General features: G+C 42.1%; 1 protein-coding gene across 1 annotated transcript; it reads left to right on the top strand.

Moving 5' to 3' along the window:
- Positions 1-381: 381 nt before the first annotated feature.
- On the top strand, positions 382-20,419 carry LOC306736730 (ras-related protein Rap-1A-like). Its single transcript, XM_079218392.1, has 8 exons — positions 382-409; positions 6,808-6,896; positions 7,621-7,689; positions 7,999-8,055; positions 8,742-8,882; positions 13,178-13,321; positions 13,692-13,825; positions 19,460-20,419. Exons 2-7 carry the CDS (start codon positions 6,840-6,842, stop codon positions 13,779-13,781), a joined length of 558 nt encoding a protein of 185 aa, XP_079074518.1. The 5' UTR covers positions 382-409; positions 6,808-6,839; the 3' UTR covers positions 13,782-13,825; positions 19,460-20,419.
- Positions 20,420-21,172: the final 753 nt, after the last annotated feature.

The raw sequence follows: 21,172 nt of genomic DNA, 5'->3' as shown, positions 1-21,172 counted from the left end.
TGATTTTGACAAAACAAATACTTTAAACAGTTCTCATGGAGTTTGTCGTCTTAAACATCATGGGGCAAATACAATAATGATTCGTGATATCACTTTACACACACAAATACGTCATAATGTAGTATTTCAAAAGGAGGGAGGTAACTCATCCTTCAAGAATGTGTATAATGATAAAATAAAACACCTGAAAGAAATGTGTTTGCAAACAAATACTAGTCAGTGAGTATTTCTACTGACACTCATCATTACCGTGCAGTCCCGTTATCATGCAAATGATGCGGGACGAGTGGCCCATGTGTCATGCCCTTTTAAGAAAAATGAGAAATAGTCGGGAGTGACGTCTGCTGCGCACAGAGGCCGGAGGCAAACTGACACTTGCGGAGCGGCGAAAGACAGCGAGCGAGAAACGGTGAGTGGCAACGCCGAACTTTACTACCCGCTAAACGCGGTACAATAAGTCGTTTGGTGGGAGCACGTCGCGTCGACACACGCGGGATAATAAACAGATACGGCCGGCTGCACGGCTCGTGTTGTACGTGTCGGGGAAACGTTAAGAATTGTCCGCGCAAGTACAAAACGAGAGAGTGAGTGTATGTGTGTGTGCACTCCCATTTTAGTCAAGGCCGGGCGGAAGGGCAGGTAACGTTAGCAGTCGGTCTTTCCCGAGCTATTTCGCCGTGTTGTGGGCTGCTTTGAAACCTGCCAAGCCCGGTGGACGTTTGAGCCACGGATGCGCTTGATGGCGGCGTGTTTCCGACCAACCTAGCCGTGTTTTGGGGCGTCTGCCGATGGGAGGAATGTGTCGCCTAGCTTGAAAGCTCGCGAGCTAACGAGCTGCAGCTCGCGAGCTGCTGAAGTGTCGGCGGCCCGTTGGAAGCTAGTTAGCGGCGGTCTGCTAACGAGCTTTGGTAACCGGATTTAGTGCCGTTGCTGGTGTGAAACTAGATTTGGTTGCGACCAGATGCTGCTCTCGGTTCACCTGGATTATATATCACGTTATTTGGGTGTTTATCTGTAAACTGGTTTATGGTTTGCGCGGCATTTTGATTGATGTTGTGGAAGCTAAGGGTGTGATAATCGTGCATCGACTGAGCGTTAGTCGCTGCTTGGTGGCCACAGCCACAGATTGCAGGGATTTAGCCGGACGGAGTGATCAGCATATGCTGCTGCCGTAAGCAAATTAGGTAGATTCACAGTGAGATAACCCAGGAGCTCAAAGGACTTTCTCTTGCCTGGGGGCCAAGCTTTATGCCAGCCTGTTGCAGGGTATTTCTGCTGGTGTGAAACGGGATTGGTGTGTACTCCATCCTCCTCTAAACTATAAACACACAGCGCCTCTGCTTTATTAATAACAGAATATCACAGTTTTCCAAGTCAAGTAGAGGTTTCTGCAATACGTCTAACTGTCTTGAGACATCTGCCTCATCCTGGAGATCCCCTAATCTCTCCATAGCCCAGGTTTGATGATGAGATCCAGGCTATAAAACTCACTTCCTCCCCCTCTCTTAGCAAGCCTTCTGTCTGGACTCTCGAACAGGAACAGAGACTGGAAGGAGCTATTTTAGTTGGTAGCTACTCCTTTTCCATTCTATCAGCATGAAGCCTTCTTGCGCTCTGGAAAGAGGATGTGGTTACAGGTCAGAGCCCCAGCGACACAGATGTATTCTGCTGATGGTGTTTGTCAGTTACAAATCTTTGTCATAATTAAGTCACTGCAAAGTTTTGTGTACCTGGCTGCAGTTTTGTTCTGACTCAGATGGCATCCAGGGTTGTAGTAGACCTAAAGAGATGTAAGAACTATGCAATTAAAGCTTCAGATAAGTTTGTGCAGGAAGTTTGACACTGTCTTTGGTGAGATTGACAAATGTTAAAATTCCCTTTTTTAAAGGTTAACATCCGAAGTGTCTTCATTAATCATAGGTGTTATTTATCACACATGTAGGTCAGCTTGAATAAAATAAAACATTCTGTGAAAAACATATATATTTTTTAAGCTCAGGGGCAACGTTTCATTTTACAGTCTCGTAAATTCCTAATTTACTAGGAAGTTTCCTAGAAAGAACCATGTAATGTGGCACTAATTATAGGGTAAATTAGAGGCAGGGCTGGTATTCTTTTAATTACTTCTAATTCACTGCTAAGCTAGCTCGTATTTTTGTTAGGTCAGCTGAAAATGCGCACAAATTTGCAATTTTGACTACGGGCAATCATGCAGTTTAGCATATGAAAATTAATGCTCCTAATAAGAAATTCAGTAATGTATTTTAATTCAAATGAATACTTTTCAACTTTCATTGAAGGGGCGCTGTACTTTTAGGGAAATTCCTCAGGATTTCAACATCTGTTTTTAAACTCAACACAACTTACTTAACAGACCCTTTTTCTACCCCTATGATTAGCACTATTTAACATAGTTCTTTCCAAGACATTTTCAAGACACTATTAAGATATAAGTAAATAGGTTAGCTGTAAAATGAAGCGCACTGCCTTCTTTACGCCTTAAGTCCTTTCCTTGAGAGTGTATCTGCTTTCAGTAGTTTCTGGGTTATTCCCTTTTGAGTTAGAGGGTTTCTCTATGCTAAGCTCGGTGTGAACAAGTGATTTGAACTGTGGTTGTGGTGGAGGTAATGAGTAACCAGGAGCGCATCAATAAAAAAAAACACTCCGTCAGAACAACTATTATCTCACCCTGTTTTTTTTCTAACCTTAAACCTTAAGAGGATATATTTGTTTTCCGGTGTAGTGCCTGTAATTGTCATGTGGGTTAACAAGCAAGAAAATAAGAACATGACACATGTCGGTATCATGCTGCTAGCCTAACCAACGGATGTGTGCATTTTCACCATCCGCACGGAGTTGAAGATAGAGGGCAGCTGCCAATCATACCGCCCTGCTGAGTCAGGCGCTTTGACAGCTTCATTGCGGTCGGATTAGCCTCACTACACCAGGAAACTTACCGTCCTGCATTTTGTAGTTGAGCTGTGAAGCCTTCTGCTATCTAATTTAAGTTTTCTCGAGTTTGAGACGTAGTTTATCCAGGCACATTCGCTGCATATTCTTGCTAGCAGCGGCACCTCGTCCAATTTCCAGCCCTAGATGGATGCATACTTTTGGCTGTAGAGGGTGAGTGATGCAGTGATGTCATGGTGGAGCATGTTTTCTGTGGCATGTGGCTATCCCTCGCTCCTTATTTGCTGGGGTTACTACGAGAGCAGAGGAACAGCAGCAGCATGTTTGTTTTGTTGGGGATGACAGTGTGTAGCTGAGGGCAATGGAAAGAGAGGTTTGATGTTTAAAGGCAGATGTCCTTAAATGGCTGTGTGTGTGTTTGCGTGTGTCGTGAGTGTATAGGCAGGCGGTTGAGAAAGTTTGTAGAAAAGGTGTTAAAGCAAAAGCATTATTTCGGTCTTTTGTAAAAAATGCTAGTTCAGTGTGAGAAGCTCAAAAGAGACGGAGCTCAAAAGACACGGGTGTTGTTCACTCATTGAACTAGAAGCAGGGTTTGTTTTAGCGTTGATTAGTAATATCGTTTGAGTTGGGCAGAGTGGCATTTGTGTCTTGGCAGGCTTCAAGTGCAACCACTTTGCCATTCTCCAGAACATGAATCAGAGCACTCTTGCTAAGAAATGTTGTCCCTCATTCTTGCTCAAGCTCGGTAACATACTTACAGTCTTGCCTTTTCAAGTGGTTTAACGCTCAATGGAGTATTTTTTTTTTTGATTGGCTTTAGTCGTATGTGAAAGTAGAGCTTCGTCAGCTTCCCAGCACATTACCTGCTAATCTACATACAGGGGATGCCAGTTATGTAAAAGATAGTACAAGGTTCATTTATTGTCATTGTGCAACAGTGTTGTGCAACCAAATGCAGTTAGTAGTCCCATTTTGCTCCATAAGACTTTTAGACATAACAACTTTTATTCCAATTTTCGTTTGACTTTTTCTTAAATTTCTTTTTTATAAAGGTGTGTTCATCGTAGGTGAACTGAACAGCATACCATTATAGGAGGAAGCAAAACCCCTTTTTGATTTGTTTCCTCATAGCATTTTTGTATGGAGGCACCCAGCCTCCTGAAATAAAGAGTGTCTGCCTCCTCTAACACCAGAGAAGTAGAAGTCCTCTATAACGACATCTGAAGTAGTCGCATAATAATCTAATCAACGGATGACGTCAGGAACCCGCTCTGTGACAGTATCTGTCTTAGCTGGGGTCAGTTCATACAGGAACCATGACGTGTGGATAGCTGAAATGTGAGGCATAGTCTAAATCCAACGTTTGTTTGTATGACATTGTATGTGACACTGTGCATGCACTTGACTCTAGTTGAGTGTTTACATGAGTGAAGCAAGGACTGTTTGCAATAACACTCGTGCAGTCCTGGTCTTTTTCTTTTTCCTTCTGATGGCTCCTCCCTAATCGTGCAAGGAGAACTTCTCTTTGTGTGTAGAGGATTACGGAGTATGAATTATTCACAGTCCAGGCTTCATATCCCACATGGTCACTGCTTGTGTTTGAAGTTGGAGGTCCTTGGTTCCTTTGTCCACCCCTCTGAGTATTTTGACAGTGTACGCTATAAAGTACAGTGTAGGAGGGGGATCAGCTGCTTCTCAGAATGGCTGCAGATTTAGTTATTTAATGGTTTGCAAAAAGGGTTGATTATCGAGCGAGGCTATACTTTCTCCCTTGAGACCTGATTTTAACTTGAAGACACTTACTGATTTTATTTGCACAGCCTTGATGCCAACGTGCTGCACGTTTCAACCTGTGACATACGTTCTATACCAGGGGTGTCAAACATACGGCCCGCGGGCCGGATCCGGCCCCCCAGGGGGTCCAGTCTGGCCCGCGGGATAATTGTTAAAATTGCAGAAAAAAAGAAAGAAAGCTGAGCTGGGTCTCGAACCACTGACACACAGCACAGTGGGCGGGCTTTACCCATCATGCCTTTTGGCGATGTCATGTCTTGCACACCCTGAGTCAACGTAAGTAGCTCAGACCGCTTTACACGTATCTGTGACTGTAAACATTAAATGTTGCTGCCGGCTGAAGAATGACAATAGTCGTTACGGCCGCGCATGCGCCACTAGTATCGAAGTATTCCCCTGGGTCCTAAATCCCTCCAGGTTAGCACCCTATGTACCAATCAAAACAGCTGCTGGCCAGTTGCGAGCGAGTGGTGAATAACGATGGCGGTGACGGTCCTTTTCGACGTCAATAAATTAATGTGTTTATTTGGAAAAAAAATGCCGTGATATACCGTGAAACCGCCAGAATCTTACAAAATACCGTGATATGAATTTTTGACCCAGAGTCAGAATTCATTAGACCACTGACATTACTATAAATATTGCTCAACTGCGAGGGAATCTGCAGAGGAGAGCCCAGGCAGGTAAACAGTGGGCTGATGTCTGAATTTTTGGTCTTTATGTTTCTAGTTTATTGTAAAAATACCTTTTTTAAAATAGGGTTTATCATCCAAAAACCTTCACCAATGATTTAAACAGAGAAATATTGTCATTATGTATGCGTTAATATGCTGTGATTTTACTGGTCCGGCCCACTTGAGATCAAATTGGGCAGCATGCGGCCCCTTCACTAACATGAGTTTGACACCCCTGTTCTATACTCTGGTTTGGGGGTCGAGGCCTTGCTGGCCCTTTTGATGTGCAGTTGAAGAAACCCGTGTCTGGGCACAGACGCGGCTCCATCTTTTATCAATAACATGGCAGCCTAAATGTTTTCCAGTTAGGCACAAGGACGGTGATTGCCATTTACTGTAGCTCCTATAATGATGGTGTCACCTTCCCTGAGTCTACATTGTGATTTAGTATTGCAGTCTAATTGTAATTTTCAGTGCAGGAACAGGTGCTGAAAATGGAGAGATGTTACATTTTTCACATGTATTGATGTAGGGTTTCAACAAAAATATTTTCATTGTAGATAAGTCCAATAAATATTTTCTCGAGTAATCATTTGGTCAATATAAAGTCATAAAATGGCCTCTTCAGATGTCTTCATCGGTCGTGGCAGTACATAAACCAACGATCTTTAGTTAACAGTCGTAGAAAGAAGGAACCCTGACATTGTTTCCATTTGAGAGTTTTGGCATTTATTTTCTTAAAGACCAGAAAGTTGGCAAAAAATCAGAAATCCCCCTTTTCCCCTTAGTGCAGTAGTCCCTCTGAAGCCCTACACATAGTGACCCAGTTGGCTAACCCAGCTGACTTCACGCCACAATGTGTGCCAATGATTCAAAACCTCTGCATCCCTTTTTTAAAGGGGGATTTCAGAGTTTCTTCCCCGTTGCTTTTTCCCTTCTCCTCAGCTGTTTTCAGTCATTGGTCAAAAACTGACTATAGTTTGCTGTTTTTACAATACCAAGAATGAGTGGGTGAATAAAACATCTGACAGCAGGGTGTGCTTTGTTGTGTGAATGCCAGATGATTGTGTCATTAGGATATCTGCCATATCCATGTATCATCATCTCCACTTCAATTCCCCCTACACTCATACACACCACAGCTGGTTTGTGTTAGAGCGGGGTCACATACTCCTCACCTTCTCCACCCTGAAGCAGCTCCACTTATGGGTGTTCCCTCCATTGTTGTGCTGCTTCTTCTCCATAACCTCCAGGAATGACTAGAATCCTTCCTTTCTGGAGTGGAAAAACTTGAGACCAGCCTGGACAATTACTTTGTTTTGCTTCAAAAGTTAGATCTTGTTTTTTTTGATTAGTTTTTTTTCATCTACTTTTGCACCTTGCTCATTTTGTCTCTTCCATTTCGCCTTTCTCCATTTGTCCAGTGCAGACTGTTGGGCTGTCCGGTGAAGCAAACCCGCCATGCGTGAATACAAGCTAGTGGTGTTAGGCTCTGGAGGTGTGGGCAAGTCTGCTCTGGTAAGTATTCACTCCTGAATCCCTCCTCCCACTCACACACGCACACTCTTCTGCTGTGTGTTTCCTTAACACATTGTCACACCGTCATTTTAACTGCAGGAACAAAATATTTAGCTTCAAAGCTTTTGGAGGAAAAATAATTGAAGGCCTTTATCACAGAGAACCAAAACAGACAAAACTGTCCGTTTCCTCATTTTGTAAGTCTTTGACTTTTGTCATTGGTTATAAAAATGGAAATGGAAATTTTTTTATGAAGAACAAACACAAAATCCTGAACTTTTATGCCTCTGCTTGTCGTTTCAAGATCGTGAGGAGATTATAAATGTCTGACATGTTGCATGCCCTGCTTAGCTAACCTCGACCAGGTGTCGGAGTTAATACCGCAAACTGGCAGGCTGACATGTTTTTACCGTAAGACATTATCGGGTGAACCCCTGATTCAAACCTACCATAAGCACAGTGCTTAATGTAGGGCAGTCATAATTTGGACCTCTTTTTATTTGAATTTGTATATCACATGTGTCTATAAGATGAATCAGACTTTTTCTAGAGTCCTGGCTGGTCTGACTGGCAACACCATGAACATCCTCTTCAGTGTCCTGCCGAGTTGTTGTGGTAACACAGCAAGGACACATGGCACTTTTGCCGCTCTGGATGTTTTGTTGTTGTTGCCGGGGAGGTCACATCGATCTGACGTTGGCTTGCTCTGTGTCTTCTCTTACAGACAGTTCAGTTTGTACAGGGAATCTTTGTGGAAAAATATGACCCTACAATAGAAGACTCGTACAGAAAGGTAAGTGTCCCTTGAGGGGGGGTTGAGGGGTGGATAGGAATGAGATGATTGTTAGCAGCTGCTTTGTAGGTTCACGTCATGTAATTGTGCTCTTGTTTTTTTTCTCATCGAACTCCCTTCATCTCTATTTTTCTGCCTCTGCTGTTTTTTATTCTTTTCTTTTGCCTTTACATGCGTCATTGTCTTTTGCTTCTATATCATCATTATCTGTGTTGGATTTCATTACATGTAGGATTAGCATAGATTTGGAATGTGATGTGCCCATTGAAATACAGCATTATGTTATCTGTTGCCTTTTTTCTCTTACAGCAAGTGGAGGTAGATGGGCAGCAATGTATGCTTGAAATTCTCGACACAGCAGGCACAGTAAGTGAACTCTATACCCCTGAATCCTCTGTTGATACCCTATTACTGTGAATAAGGACCCCAGAATCCCTGACTTTCTTCTAGGTCCAATATGAGGCTTAAATTTGTGGTTTTGTGAGAAATTAATTCAGACCTACTGGATGGATTCCCATGATATTTGGTGCAGACATTCCTGTTTCTGTTAAGGGATCAGTTGTAACAGAATCCTGAGGATTTCATTGAGCATCGTCATACGTTAAAAACTTTGGTCAACTAAACAGCAGCATGTTGACATTTAGCATTTAGCTCAACACTAAAGACCGCCTCACTCAAAGACTTGTTCATGTAAGAAGCGCTATTTCTTTTGTCCAGCACAAGCATGCTAGAAGAGTGTGTATGTTAATGATACAGAAGCAACATACAGTACATGTTCATGCTTGTTTCCAGTGGAAAAACCAAGGGTGCTGATAGATCACCTACAATGCACAATGGCGTGACTGTGTGCGGAGGAAAGACTTGACAGAGATGCAGCACTTCCACTGCATAATATCTGTCACGATGTACTGAATCTCAGAAACAGTCGCAACATTGTGATTTCCTGTTATGTTGGACTTTTACCATTAATGTTCAAGGGTTTATATAATGCCAGAGAACATATGACAGAGCTCATGGCCTGTCTTTCCTCTTCCTTTTTTCCCGCCGTGTAGGAGCAGTTCACAGCGATGAGGGACTTGTACATGAAGAACGGCCAAGGCTTCGCCCTGGTATACTCCATCACAGCACAGTCCACCTTCAACGACCTCCAGGACCTGAGAGAACAGATTCTACGAGTAAAAGACACAGAGGATGTAAGTATACAGTATGCACTGCTTGCATGCAAGTTTACATCGACTCGTCCATATTTTCAGAGAACCTCTTCTCATTTAGTTTTTATTTTGTATTGTGGTTGAATGTGTTGTAGAAACAGAGTGGAAAACGGTACAGATATGTTACAAGCTCCCCACTCCTGTGTTCTCAGCCGCCTACATTGTTCGACATCTGATTGCACTGTTGCTATGGTTACCATTTAACACTGTAATCACGAGATCTTATACCGGTATTTATACATTTTGCATTACCTCGACATAATGCGCATGGTGTCATTTCTGTGTTGTCTCTGTAGTGAAAACAATGAGAAAGCACTTACCGATACTAGTGTTTGTGCGTAGCCTAGCATAACATTATTGTCATGCAGGTCCCTCTGTGACTTGATCACTTCATCTGTGTTTAACATGGACACAGAGCCAAAGCCCCCACTAAGCTAAGAGTCCAGTAAAAGAAGGGGATTGTCATTTTTTTTCCCTCACAAGTGGAGCTTCATCCCTTAATCTTGCTTTTTACACCCGTATGATGTGGTTTTCCGCTTCAAGTCTGCCTCTCAGCTCGGATCTGTAACAGAAGATATAAAGAGGATGTGTCATGTCATTATTTTCCTGGTGTGCTGTTAGTTCGAAGCACATTTCTGTTTCACTCGCTTGCTTTTGAATTGTGAGGCTGTAAAGGGAGTAAGCCCTTCGTCCCCTTTCTGGTTGGGCAGATAGTGCGTCAGCAGGATTTCAGATGCCCTTTTTTGGTGATCTCTGCAGGGAATGAATGTTACTATAACCCTCTCTCACTCTTTCCTTTCTTCGCTCTCTCCCTCTCAACCATCTCTGCAGCCTGGTGCTGAAGTTTTACACCACTCTTTTCTGGTCGACCTTTTCCAGCTCCCCTTCCTCTATATCTAGTCCAGTATACTCTTGTTGCTCTCTGTTCCCCCTCTTCGCTATGGCCTTCCTCGTGGTCTGGCACTCTGTGCGGGTGATTGGACTGTCAGCGATGATGTGCAAGGAAAGCATCAGCCCATCAAAAACACACTGGATTGTGAGGCTGTGGTACATCATTAGAGACTATGTGGTTAGGGAACTGAGGTTAGCCTCAGGCTAACAGATGGATTGTAGGATCAGCGGCTCCTCGACTTGCAAGAAAACGGTTGAAGTCCTTTTCTTCTCTGTATTTCCCCAGTTTATGCTTATCTGTGTAGGACAAGCCATTCTGTCGGCTATCGGTCCACTAGTGATTTATCCCTTCACCTATGATGACCGTGACATCTGTTTATCTTTCCTTGCCCCTTGCAGGAGTACACGACCAAGGGAAATGCTTAACATGTTTTTCTTTCTTCTCCCCCCTACCCCCCATCCAAGAGGACCGTTTTCCTACTTTGAGAAAGCTTTCATGGTATTGCTAAAGTAGACATTCTAGTTGCTGCTGCAGCTGTTCTCATTCTCCGCTCTTCCACGCACCATTTACTGCAAAGATGGCGAAATGTACAGACACACTTTATATTGCCAAGCTCAATTAACAAGCCTTCTAATGACCGTACGTTGATCACAGTAGGGCCACATTCCATCTCGGTAAAGAAGTCATTAAGAGGGAAGAATAAAGTGAATGAGCAGTCACCAGTCTATGAAAAGCTCACTTCCCTTACTTCCTTCCACAGTTCTTATGTAAGAGAGGTCTTGTAACTTCTCCGGGCCATCTCCGTCTCTGCTTGTGTGACTCTGATGGTACTAATGTCTGACTCCATTCTTGTGACTCACCGCTCCATTGCAACGACTGGCTCTATTCGTTTAAGCTCCTCTATACTCTCCTGTTCTGGGTTCCCCACAATTCTATCATGCCATTGTGGGCGGGACAGGACCTGTCTGTAGCATGTTAACAGCGTCTGAACAGAGTCTCTGTGGCCTGCGTGGATTCTTCGAGTAGGTTAATGCTGCCTCGTGTGCTGCTGACACTGAACATTTTTTCTTCCCTGCATAACTCCATCCTACCAGCCCCTCTCTCCATCCTTTTCATCCCAGCTTGGCTCAAAGTTTGTGTTAGGAGGGCATACCGCTGGTTCTCCCAGGACCCCTGGGAGAAATGTCGTTCAGCAGTTCAGTGCGAGAGCTTGTTTGGATATCAAACATCAAGCAGCAACCTCCACAGGGTTAATCTAAACATTGCAGTTTCCTGTCGTCTGTCCCACAGCCCAGGGAGAGCGAGAGGGGGAGAGAAATGAAAGAGGGATCCTGGAATATACTCTGCCTTCAAAAGTAATACATTTTCTGGAGGAGCGTGGCCATACCGCTGCCAAACGACCTCTGAACAGTAGATTTGGGAGAAGGTCTCAAGTTTTAACAAGTTGGCACATGTCAGGGTATTACCATGTTTCTTACAAATATCCATTATTCCAGATCCACAAGATGCATTTGGGTGCAGTTTCTGAACCAGGAGAAGGGAGCGAGGCAGGATTTCCCAGGCATTGATTTATTTGTTGTCATCCCCACCACAAATAGATTTCCTCCACTGATATATTATTGGCGCCTGAGTGCTGCCTGCAACATTTTCCACCAGTTGATTATGTCTCTAGCTTGTTAAGCTGCACCACACCACAAACACAAATATCCTGTGAACCCTACAACATGCTGAACTCTTCCTCAAACTTGAGCCTGGAGCCTTACTCTGTTGTAGTATAGTTTTACAGTAAAGACAAGTTCAAGCACTGAATGAATGCAATCCACACACACACACACGGTCTCGCACTATCGTGTAATTCCAGAGAGCAGCCGGAGCGTGGAATCCAGCTGAAATGTTGGAAAACATTCAGGAAGGAAAGCGATGTTATCCCGGCTGGGCGGGGCTGCCATCACTTCCTCCGGGCCAGCGTGCTCCCTAGATAGACGGTCAGGAAACAGCAGGCAGGATGAGACCCATCCCGACACCCTGACTGCCTCAGCTGTGACAGTTAGGGCTGAAGTTTTGCCCCGATTATTCTCTCTTCCTCAGAGTTTTTGTTATTTCGACCTTGGTTAACACATCTGATTTGAGGCACTAAAGAAGAAGTGTTGGGTATTTGGAAGATTCCAAAACCAGATGTACTTAATGTCAGTAGTTATTTTCTCCGTGGTGGGGTTCTCAGTTGCCCCGTTTTTCTATAAAGAAACTAAACCAACAAACTGCATTAATTGCCAGTTTATATTGATTTTTGTAATCTCTTTTGTCACTGTTGTGGAACCTAAATGAATTTCTTTCCTGCCTTCCCACGGGGATGGATTGATTTCCTTGATTGTCTTTGACCCTTTAATCCAGGCTTTGCATTTAAGTGAATAGACTACTTAGCTGTTAATAAACATGTCTCCACTCTTTTACTTCGAGGATGCACATGAGTTGAGCTTTTGTTAACAAATATTGTGCTTCTATAAATCTCACTACCTCCCAGTTCCAATGTCCACCCTTAGCTCTGCACCCTCACAGACTTTCATGTCACCACCAGTGTAGTGTGCCCAGTAAAAATGTGAGACAGGCTGTGCCTATTGGGTTAGAATTTTTCTTTCAAGGGAATAAATGCATTCATCAAACATACTGTATGGAGATGAATGGCATCTCCATCACATATTGCACTTTGTCTTTCATATACCACCTCTTTCCATCCAGTTAATATCCAGGCTTTATGAAGTATTCTTGGCATTTCATTTAAATTTTTTTTTTTTTTTCTTTTTCCGATGCACAACTTAAATGCACTCTGAATGCAAACCATCATCCCTATGCATTCGCAAATTTAGAATCCTTTTCTTCAAAGAAAGAAGAATGTGTTCAAAGTTATTTTCGAAACGGTATGATTTTTGGAATGTACTGAAACTTCAGTGTCGTGTTTGCACTATTGTCACCTTGCCATAACACATTGGTACCTTGCCATGACTCTCACTGTCCCCCTCTTCATCACCCATTTCACTTTCTGCTCAAACCCTAATTTGTAATTCTCCTCTTTTACTAAATGTTCCTCACTACTTGCTCCCTCTTTTCTCCTCTTCCTTTATTTATTATTATGGGCTTACTTGTGAACCCTTGGGCGTACCACTCATTCCACCACATTCTTCATAGCTTCAAAGCTGTAGTTTTTCATCTTTTTAGGCACAATTTATTTATCTTAAATATTTTAGAAGAGAGAGTGCTACATTTTGGTTGCATGTATGAAGGAAAGTTTATTTTCTCTTTACGACTTAAAATCACAAACTTGCCTCCAAAGGTATTCATCTTTTTTTTTTCCTCCTTTTTTTTTCTTCTCTTCCCTCCTTGTCCTCAGGTGCCGATGATCCTGGTGGGGAACAAGTGCGACTTGGAGGATGAGCGTGTGGTGGGGAAGGAGCAGGGCCAGAACCTGGCCAGACAGTGGAACCACTGTGCCTTTTTAGAGTCCTCTGCTAAGTCAAAGATCAACGTCCTCGATGTGAGTACACACCGAAACAAACCACTGGTGACCCTCATGTTTTAAACAACTAGTCTTCAAAAGACCAGCCACAATATTACATTCATCTCTCAGGGAAGTATTTAAATGCTGACCTGATTGTAAAAGGGACCTCATCTGAATTTTCTTTTGGGTTTACAAAGTTGAAGGTGGTATTGAGCTCAACTGTATCATACGTGCTACACCCCTTCAACTTAATGTGTGTAAACGTCTGCATCAATGCATATAGTGACGAGGCTTTGCTTGAATGTCCCACAGTGTGTAAGAATGCTCCTTGTATGAATGAGATTTTTTCACTGCATTAAATCACATTTGATCACTGACAATTTTCTTTTTGTTACGTCAATCCTAGATCTTCTACGACCTGGTCAGACAGATAAATAGGAAAACGCCAGTGGAAAAGAAGAAGGCGAAAAAGAAATCCAACTGTGTCCTGCTTTAAAGACCCCCCCCACCCCCCCAGCCCCTGCAGCAGCTCTGAGCCAGGTGTGTGTCTAAAAGCAGCTAGCCTATTCATGAAGGTCATGATGCATAGGCAGGCTGTCAGGTTAATTAGTGTTACATAATAATGTTGATCGTTCTATGTTGTCTTAGATGAGGCTGCTTACATCAGTGGTAGTTAATCATTCATCACAGTCTATTATGGGTATGTTTGCCTGCAGTGAAGTCAAATGAATCTGTATAGCCTGATATTGCATTGTGTCATCAGTGGTTACTGTCCCTTCTTAGGCTCTCCGTAGCTGCTTTTTTGTCGCAGGTTTTGACTGCAGGAACCAGGGTCTAAATTAAGTTCCGGCGACATTTAACTCTCCAAAAAGGCCCTTGTCAGGGGGGTAGTACCTTCTGAAAGTACAGGAACTTTCAGGAGGGATTCACAGGGATGATTATCACTGATTGGTCAAACGCACACAGCGTTTAGGACGAGCGGAGACTATTTATTTGTTTGATAAATTAAAGGAAAATTGGGCGTTGCTGTCCGATTCCTAATTATTTTATAAAAATAAAAGACAGATTGTTCGAGCAAGCCAGGAAGGCAAGTGGTAGAAGAGGCATTGGCCGTCGTCTAAAACGCAGATAAAAACTCTTAACACTCAAAAGATTATTTACTGTGGAGACTGAAACTCTTATTTTTGTTTTTTCTCCTCTGCATTTCATTCCTCACATCCAGTGTGCATCAGTAAATACTACGCAGCAGTTAATGTTTTTTCTGATGAAATGGGTGGCACATTGAATTGTAGGCTACAGAGTTTTCCCCCACTGCAACAACCAGCAGCCTTCGCCTTATGGTCTGTTGCTTTTTCATACGTCAGTGCACCAATATGCCTAATCTTCGCTGGTCTTTAGTTGTTGTCTGGTAACGCAGACGACAACTGGCTGAAGGAACCAGATAGTTCCTTACAAGGTAGTCCCGAGACTAAAGTTGCCAGGAACGTCTTGGAAATGCGGCTTAAGAAGGACTTGAGCAGATAAGGAAAATTGGTAAAACATTGTGGGGTGCAATCCAGAGAGTGCCCCCTCCATGCGGAGCGACGGATAGTTCAAGCGATAAACCTTGACCAAAATCTGATCTGTTTAATTTCAAGTTTATTCCCAATGATCTGACCTCATTAACACTCAACCTGGATTCATCAAACTGGACACAGTATTTGTTAAAAGTGTTTCTTTGTGTGTAGTTACTTAAGTGCAATTTGTTGGTGTTGGACAGTGTAATCCATGTCTATTCTGGGATAAACATGTCATATTTGTTCATAGAGGGACTATGCCATGTGACAGATCAGATGTCTTTTTTATAACTTGTATGTGTGGGACATATCTGGTCACTTTCTAAAAATGGCTGCAGTGGTCATCCTGCCACATCGAAAAGCATTTCTTTGATGCTGATTAGTTACAGATCCAGTTAATGTTTCGGGCCATGCTAACATCCCGTGAGTCAGCCTTCAAAAGTGTGAAGTGCTTTCATTAGCAAGTTTGTACATCGTCGTTCCTGTTGAAATGGATGAGTCACTGTGTGATGGCTGGATTTATACATGGACCTCAGCAGACTGCAACAGCTGGTAAAGTTTGAGGAAATTCAAATCTGTCATCAGATTGTTTCCCAGGAAAATGTAGAGTCTCTTCTTCCCTTTTTTTTTTTTTTTTAAATATATAACAGTTTTGTCTGTTACTTGTAATGAGGAAGTCTGAAAAAAGACTCGCTCCATAAACGAGGCTGCTTATTCCCATCAAGCACTCTAAACGGATCTATTTTAGACTGTCCGTTACTGATATTTACTGTATGTGATCAAATAATGATACTAGGTGATGGATTGCAGCTTGACTGTACGTAGGAGCTACGATTGTTGCAGCCCTTTTTTGTGAACATTAGTGTAATTATAAGGACATTTTTCTACAATTGTCCTAAATATGCATTTTAATTTAGCTTAAGGTTGGCAGTTTAAACAAGACATTATTTCATTCAACGCCAACTTTTGTATTACATTTGAATGAGCTAAGAAACTGTTATGAATACATAAAAATGTGTGTATTTGCTTAGTGTTAACACGCAAAAACCTGGTATGAGTGGTGAGACATAATCTATGCAGGAGACACATTTTTACTGGTGTTCACATTAAGCAAAAACCCATTGTAGGTCAGGTCACTATGAGCTCCTGATAAGATTCAACCCCAGTTAACCCACCGCTCGCCAACTTGGAAAGTCTCGGTAAGAATGTTTCCACCCCGATCTGGAAAGTTTCCTTTGAAAGATGAGTTTAGGTTCAGCCAGTTGAGCAAATCTTGTGAGATCTCATGATGTGTATGCAGCCTCACATGGAGATTACAAAGCTGGGCCTCAGTATTTCCAAACTTTGTAGGTATAAGCCTAAAGGGGTCACTTGGAAAGAGCTGTTCCCCATGGCCACTCTCAAAGTCAGGGTGAAGAGCCGGGCAGTGTCTCCTCCAAGGCATTCAGGGTGTGGCCCCTGGATGTTGTATAGTAAAAGTTGTCTGCGGAATTCAAAAAAAGACCTTGACGGAATAGTTTAAGCTTTGCCTGCAAGGGGTGTGACTGTCGGATTGTCAGTGGGATACTGCAGATAGTACCTCATAGCAACGCTATGTGAAACTGCAGTGACATCATCTTCATCGGGACACTCGCTGGATCCTCATCGGCAACTAAACGTAGGAACGCCTTCACTTTTTCAGTTGTACGGCTTAGTTTCGCTTGTTGACATATACAAAATATGAAAAATCAATTCCATGTGGATAACATAAATTGCATCTCCTGACGGTAGTTTGGCTTTTTAAATATGACAGGTGTTTGTAAGATGTTACACTAGTGACGATTTCTATCGGATCAGCTCGCTTGGCACCTCGACCGAGGTGATACCAAAAAGAGAACCAGGTACTCTCTGCAACTTTTTCTAACGGAAAGCCAAAAACGCAGTTGAGTAGAGCCGTGCCAGACCATGCAGCGGAAATTCGGCATGCATTCTCGACACGTAGCTGTTGATTGTACAGGAGCTGTTTTCACCCACTGCTTTTGACTGAGCAGAGAGACTTTGCCCTTGAACTTTAGGACTTCAATACAATAAGTCATTTCTGTAGTTCAACCAGGCTGAAGTGTCCAAGATGACCATGTTTAGGGCTGCTGTCCAGTAGCTGACTTTTTTTTTGTTTTTAAATTTTGTATTTTACGAGTGAACAATTTATTTATTTACAAGGATTTCAGTATCACATTGTTGTAGTCACTGAATCATAATGACTATATTCTCTGCTGACTGTATCAAAACAATGACTCCCTTCTCCTGAGTTCTCTGTATTGTTTCTGGATCAGTTGCTGCTGCTGCTGCTGCTGCTGCTGCTGCTGCAGGAGAGCGATTATTCCCTCTGGTGTGATCACTTGATTCATCCCATAAAATGTAGCTTACGCATCCCTATAGCATACAGTGCACTTAATATCAGAACGGATGAGTAACAGATTCTTTATGAGAACTTGTGATCTTTGTGCGAATAAAACTTTGATATGACGGATAACATAGGATTAGTAAAACAGACGGTACCATTGTGCCAAGCCCAGACATCAGGGTCACTAAACCACCCACTGCGTTCCTCATCTGAATCCATCTGTGCTGGTCAGTTAGTGGTCCAGTGTGTGAGACTGGGGCCTCTGTCAGCCGACCCTCGGGCGGTGTCTGCCCCCCCCCCGTTCACACACTGGCCAGCCCAATGAACCAACACTAACAGGATTACAGCCCCACTGTTCCACTGTTCACAACACACAAGCTCATACACTGTAAGGGAGAGAGAGAGAGAGAGAGAGATGGGCTACAGTGCCAGCCTCGGACAGGACCGAGAGAGTGAGTTAATGGGACGTTTCACTTTGTACAACATGGGCATTTTCCAGTTTGCTGACCTCATGAGCTGTCGGTCTCTGATTTTAGCTGTCGCTGTATTCACTGGGACAGACTGACACGGAGCTGAAACGTGATACAATGGTATACTGATTCTTAAGGTTCAGACCATTCGTTTTTTTTTTTTTTGCATTTGTAGACTTTAAAACCTGGATTTTGTAGGACATGCTGGATATAGGGAGGTAAAAAGTAGCAGTTTGTGCTTTAAAGATCTCGATGTAGCTGTATATGAGCACATTATAGCAACAGGTGGCCTTTTTTCCCTTCGTGTTCTCTGCAGTGTTGAGTCGGATGTGCCGCATGTTGTTTAATCACCTCAATACGCAACTTTGCAATCAGAGTTTATAGACTTGGTAATTGTCTTTTGAACTTTGAAATCTCAAAGAGTTTAGTATGTAACAGTCAGACTACATGATAAGCTCTTTCTCAAGCAGGCTGTCAGAGGAAAAGCACAGGTGAAACTAATGACATTAGTTGTGGCTACATTTTATTCTAGTGCCCCAGAGGGTCGTGCCGGTGAGCTGCAGTAGCATGCATAATAGCATGGCCATGCACATTAGATTGGAATGCAGACATCTTTAATATTGTTAATAACATCTATGTCTGCTGTGGAAAAGCCTCTGCACCCTGAGGACCGTCAACAGTTCTCACTGTCCAGTTGGATGGTGGCATTGCCCGCCCTTCAAAGAGCCAGCTGGATATGCACTTGATGACTGTCTTGTTCTCTTAGGCTTTTTTTATTGTTAAAAACATTGGTTCAACCCAAAAGTAAAGCATTTCCATAAAAGTTTATAGACTAATATAAAGAATCCGTTTCATATTTATGCCTCCAGTCATTGTGTTTTCTGGTTGTCCATTCTCGTGATGTAAACTGAAACTTGACTGCTTGGCATACAACCTCGTGGCAGTAATTCTAGTTGTGTTGTTCATTGTCTTTCAGAATCACTGAAATTCTTGTATTTCACTGCTCAACAATTAGTGCACAATTTGATGTTGATGTGAATATTCAAGTCACTCTGAATATGTATACGTGCTGAACCATCATATCATTAACTATTTTCATGTTGTGCATATGTATTGTAGGTATGAGCACAGACCTTGTATCTTGTTATACACTTCTCATCCAAAATATGGGAGGAGCTTCCTAGAGCCCTCTTAAATAATGTGGATGCTGAGTGAGACCAAGTGTTGACAGTGGGGGACATTTATGTATGCACCGAATTCTTCCATCTGTAATTTGGTCATATGTCAATATGGTCTATTCTGAACATCTTTGGCACATCTGTCCTTCCTGGAAGAGGGGCCCCTCTGTAGCTCGTCCTTAGCTTTCTTTTATTTTTTTACCCGTTTAAAGGTTTTGTTATAGGGGAATATTTCCTTATCCGAATCAAGGATTTATGCACAGTGGGTTTGCAGATTAAGCCCCCTGAGACAGATTTGTAATATTGGTCTTAGTTTATTAAATTCACACTAATTATTATCTTGATAAATCAAGATTAATTAATGTGAATTTAATAAACTGTGTCTTTTTTTTTCCCTCAACATTTTACTGAGTAGCTTTATGTAAATAGTGGCCCTGATTTCTTTTCTTCTCCTACTTCCACTGCTGCTCCTCCTAGAATTGTGATGCCATTGACCGGCCACTAGAGGGCACTCACAGCTTGTAGATGTGATTTGGAAATCCTAGTCGGACTATGATTTGAGGACTAACCACTGTGCTTTCTTGCAGAAATGCTGTAATGAAGAACTGTTGCCCTGATTGGAACGTGCCAGCATTCCAACAGCCCCGCCCACCCACTCCCCTCCCTCCATCAGCCATAAACGGTGAATCAGCTGACTGAACTGCTCCTATCAAAGACGAGGATGATCTGCACCAGAGTGAGAGAGATGGAGAGAGTAAAAAGAGAAAGAAAAGACAGTAAGAGAGAGAAGACTCTGGTCTCTCGCCTCAGAGGAACTTCCTCTGTCTGTTTCAGTGTGAACCCTGAACGGACGGTCTCCATATTCTGCACCAACAAACACCACAAACTTATGATGATAAAAGCCTCCGAACGTTAAAAAAAAAAAAAAAAGGGTCCATGAGCCGCCTACATGGCCAGAGACAGCCCCCTCTTACTTTAATTTTTGACAGATTAACAAAAAGAATATAACAGCGTTAAAAGAAGGAAAACAAAGTTAAAAATTGGATTCAGTATCTTTTTTCATTATCAATATTGTATTTGAAAGACATGGAAGTTGACCTATTTTTTAGTTGTATGATTATAAATATTCTTCAAAAACAAGCATGAAAAAAATGCATCAGTTATTAAGTGTAGATGTTTTCAAGTGAAATCAAGTGGAAAAGTGAGAATTATTTTATAGCCATACACCTATTCTCCATGCCCGTCATGTCAGTGATGATAGATGAAGGTCTATAATATGTGTTATTATTTTTATTATATATTTTTTTCTTTGTTCGCCCTGTTGTTCATGGACTTTTCTTCTGCAAATATCTCTCTCTGATGTGACTTAATTTTATACTCAGTCACTGGGATTTCATAGCTCCCATAATATATTCTAATGCCATTTTTTTTTTGCATATTAATGCTTCAGAAAAATGGGTCTTTTATAGAAGAAATATGGGGAAAATAAGGATTGATTTCTATGTCTCTTGAAGCTGAAATATATTATACTAAACCAACTCTAATAATGCTTCTTGTGTTTTTCTGTCAATGATGTTCCAGCTTTTATGGATTATTAAAGTACATTTTAGTACATTTTCATTATATTGGTCAATGTATTTTTGTGAATTAAACTTTTATCCAAAGCAGATTTGACTTATTTGAGAAGAGTGAAATTAAAAGATGTTTTTATTTTTATTTAAGGGTTGGAAATGTATATGGAATCAAAATAGCAATTGCGTGGGGACACTTATGCTAGCTATTAAGTATTGTTTCTATACTGCAAGAGGACCATATTGTAACTCAAGTGTAAATGGTGGTCATTACGTTCAATGACCACTGGGTGTCAGTGTCTGAACAGACAGGTTTCACACAGTCAGAGGGAACTGATTCAAAGCCTTCATCACTACAGTTATATAATGGGACCATAAATTACAATGAAATGAGTGCTTCCTTTTCATAATAGTTCTTCACAAAAAAAGTTGAGATAGTGTTTTGCATATGAGATAGATAGATAATATAGCCTGCAAATTCCAGTGTTTCTGGTGTTCTGTACCCTGAGACCCCCACAGCCGGCATTCATGCTTCTCACCTGAAAGACCGGATTGGCGATAATCTTCTTTCACTGATTTCTAGCGCAAAGGAAAGCTGGGGGGATTTTATAGAAATCTAAATAGATGAAAGGTTGAAGGCTACATTGAATATGTTCTGTGATTTGTTTGGTGAAATAACAGCATAGTTTTCTTGACTATCAACTTGGAGAAATGGTTAAAGGCTCAACA

Source organism: Taurulus bubalis, assembly GCF_910589615.1.
Source record: "Taurulus bubalis genome assembly, chromosome: 5".
NCBI lineage: Eukaryota > Metazoa > Chordata > Actinopteri > Perciformes > Cottidae > Taurulus > Taurulus bubalis.
The sequence above is the reverse complement of the archived record's forward strand: the minus strand, read 5'-3'. Positions and strand labels throughout refer to the sequence as shown.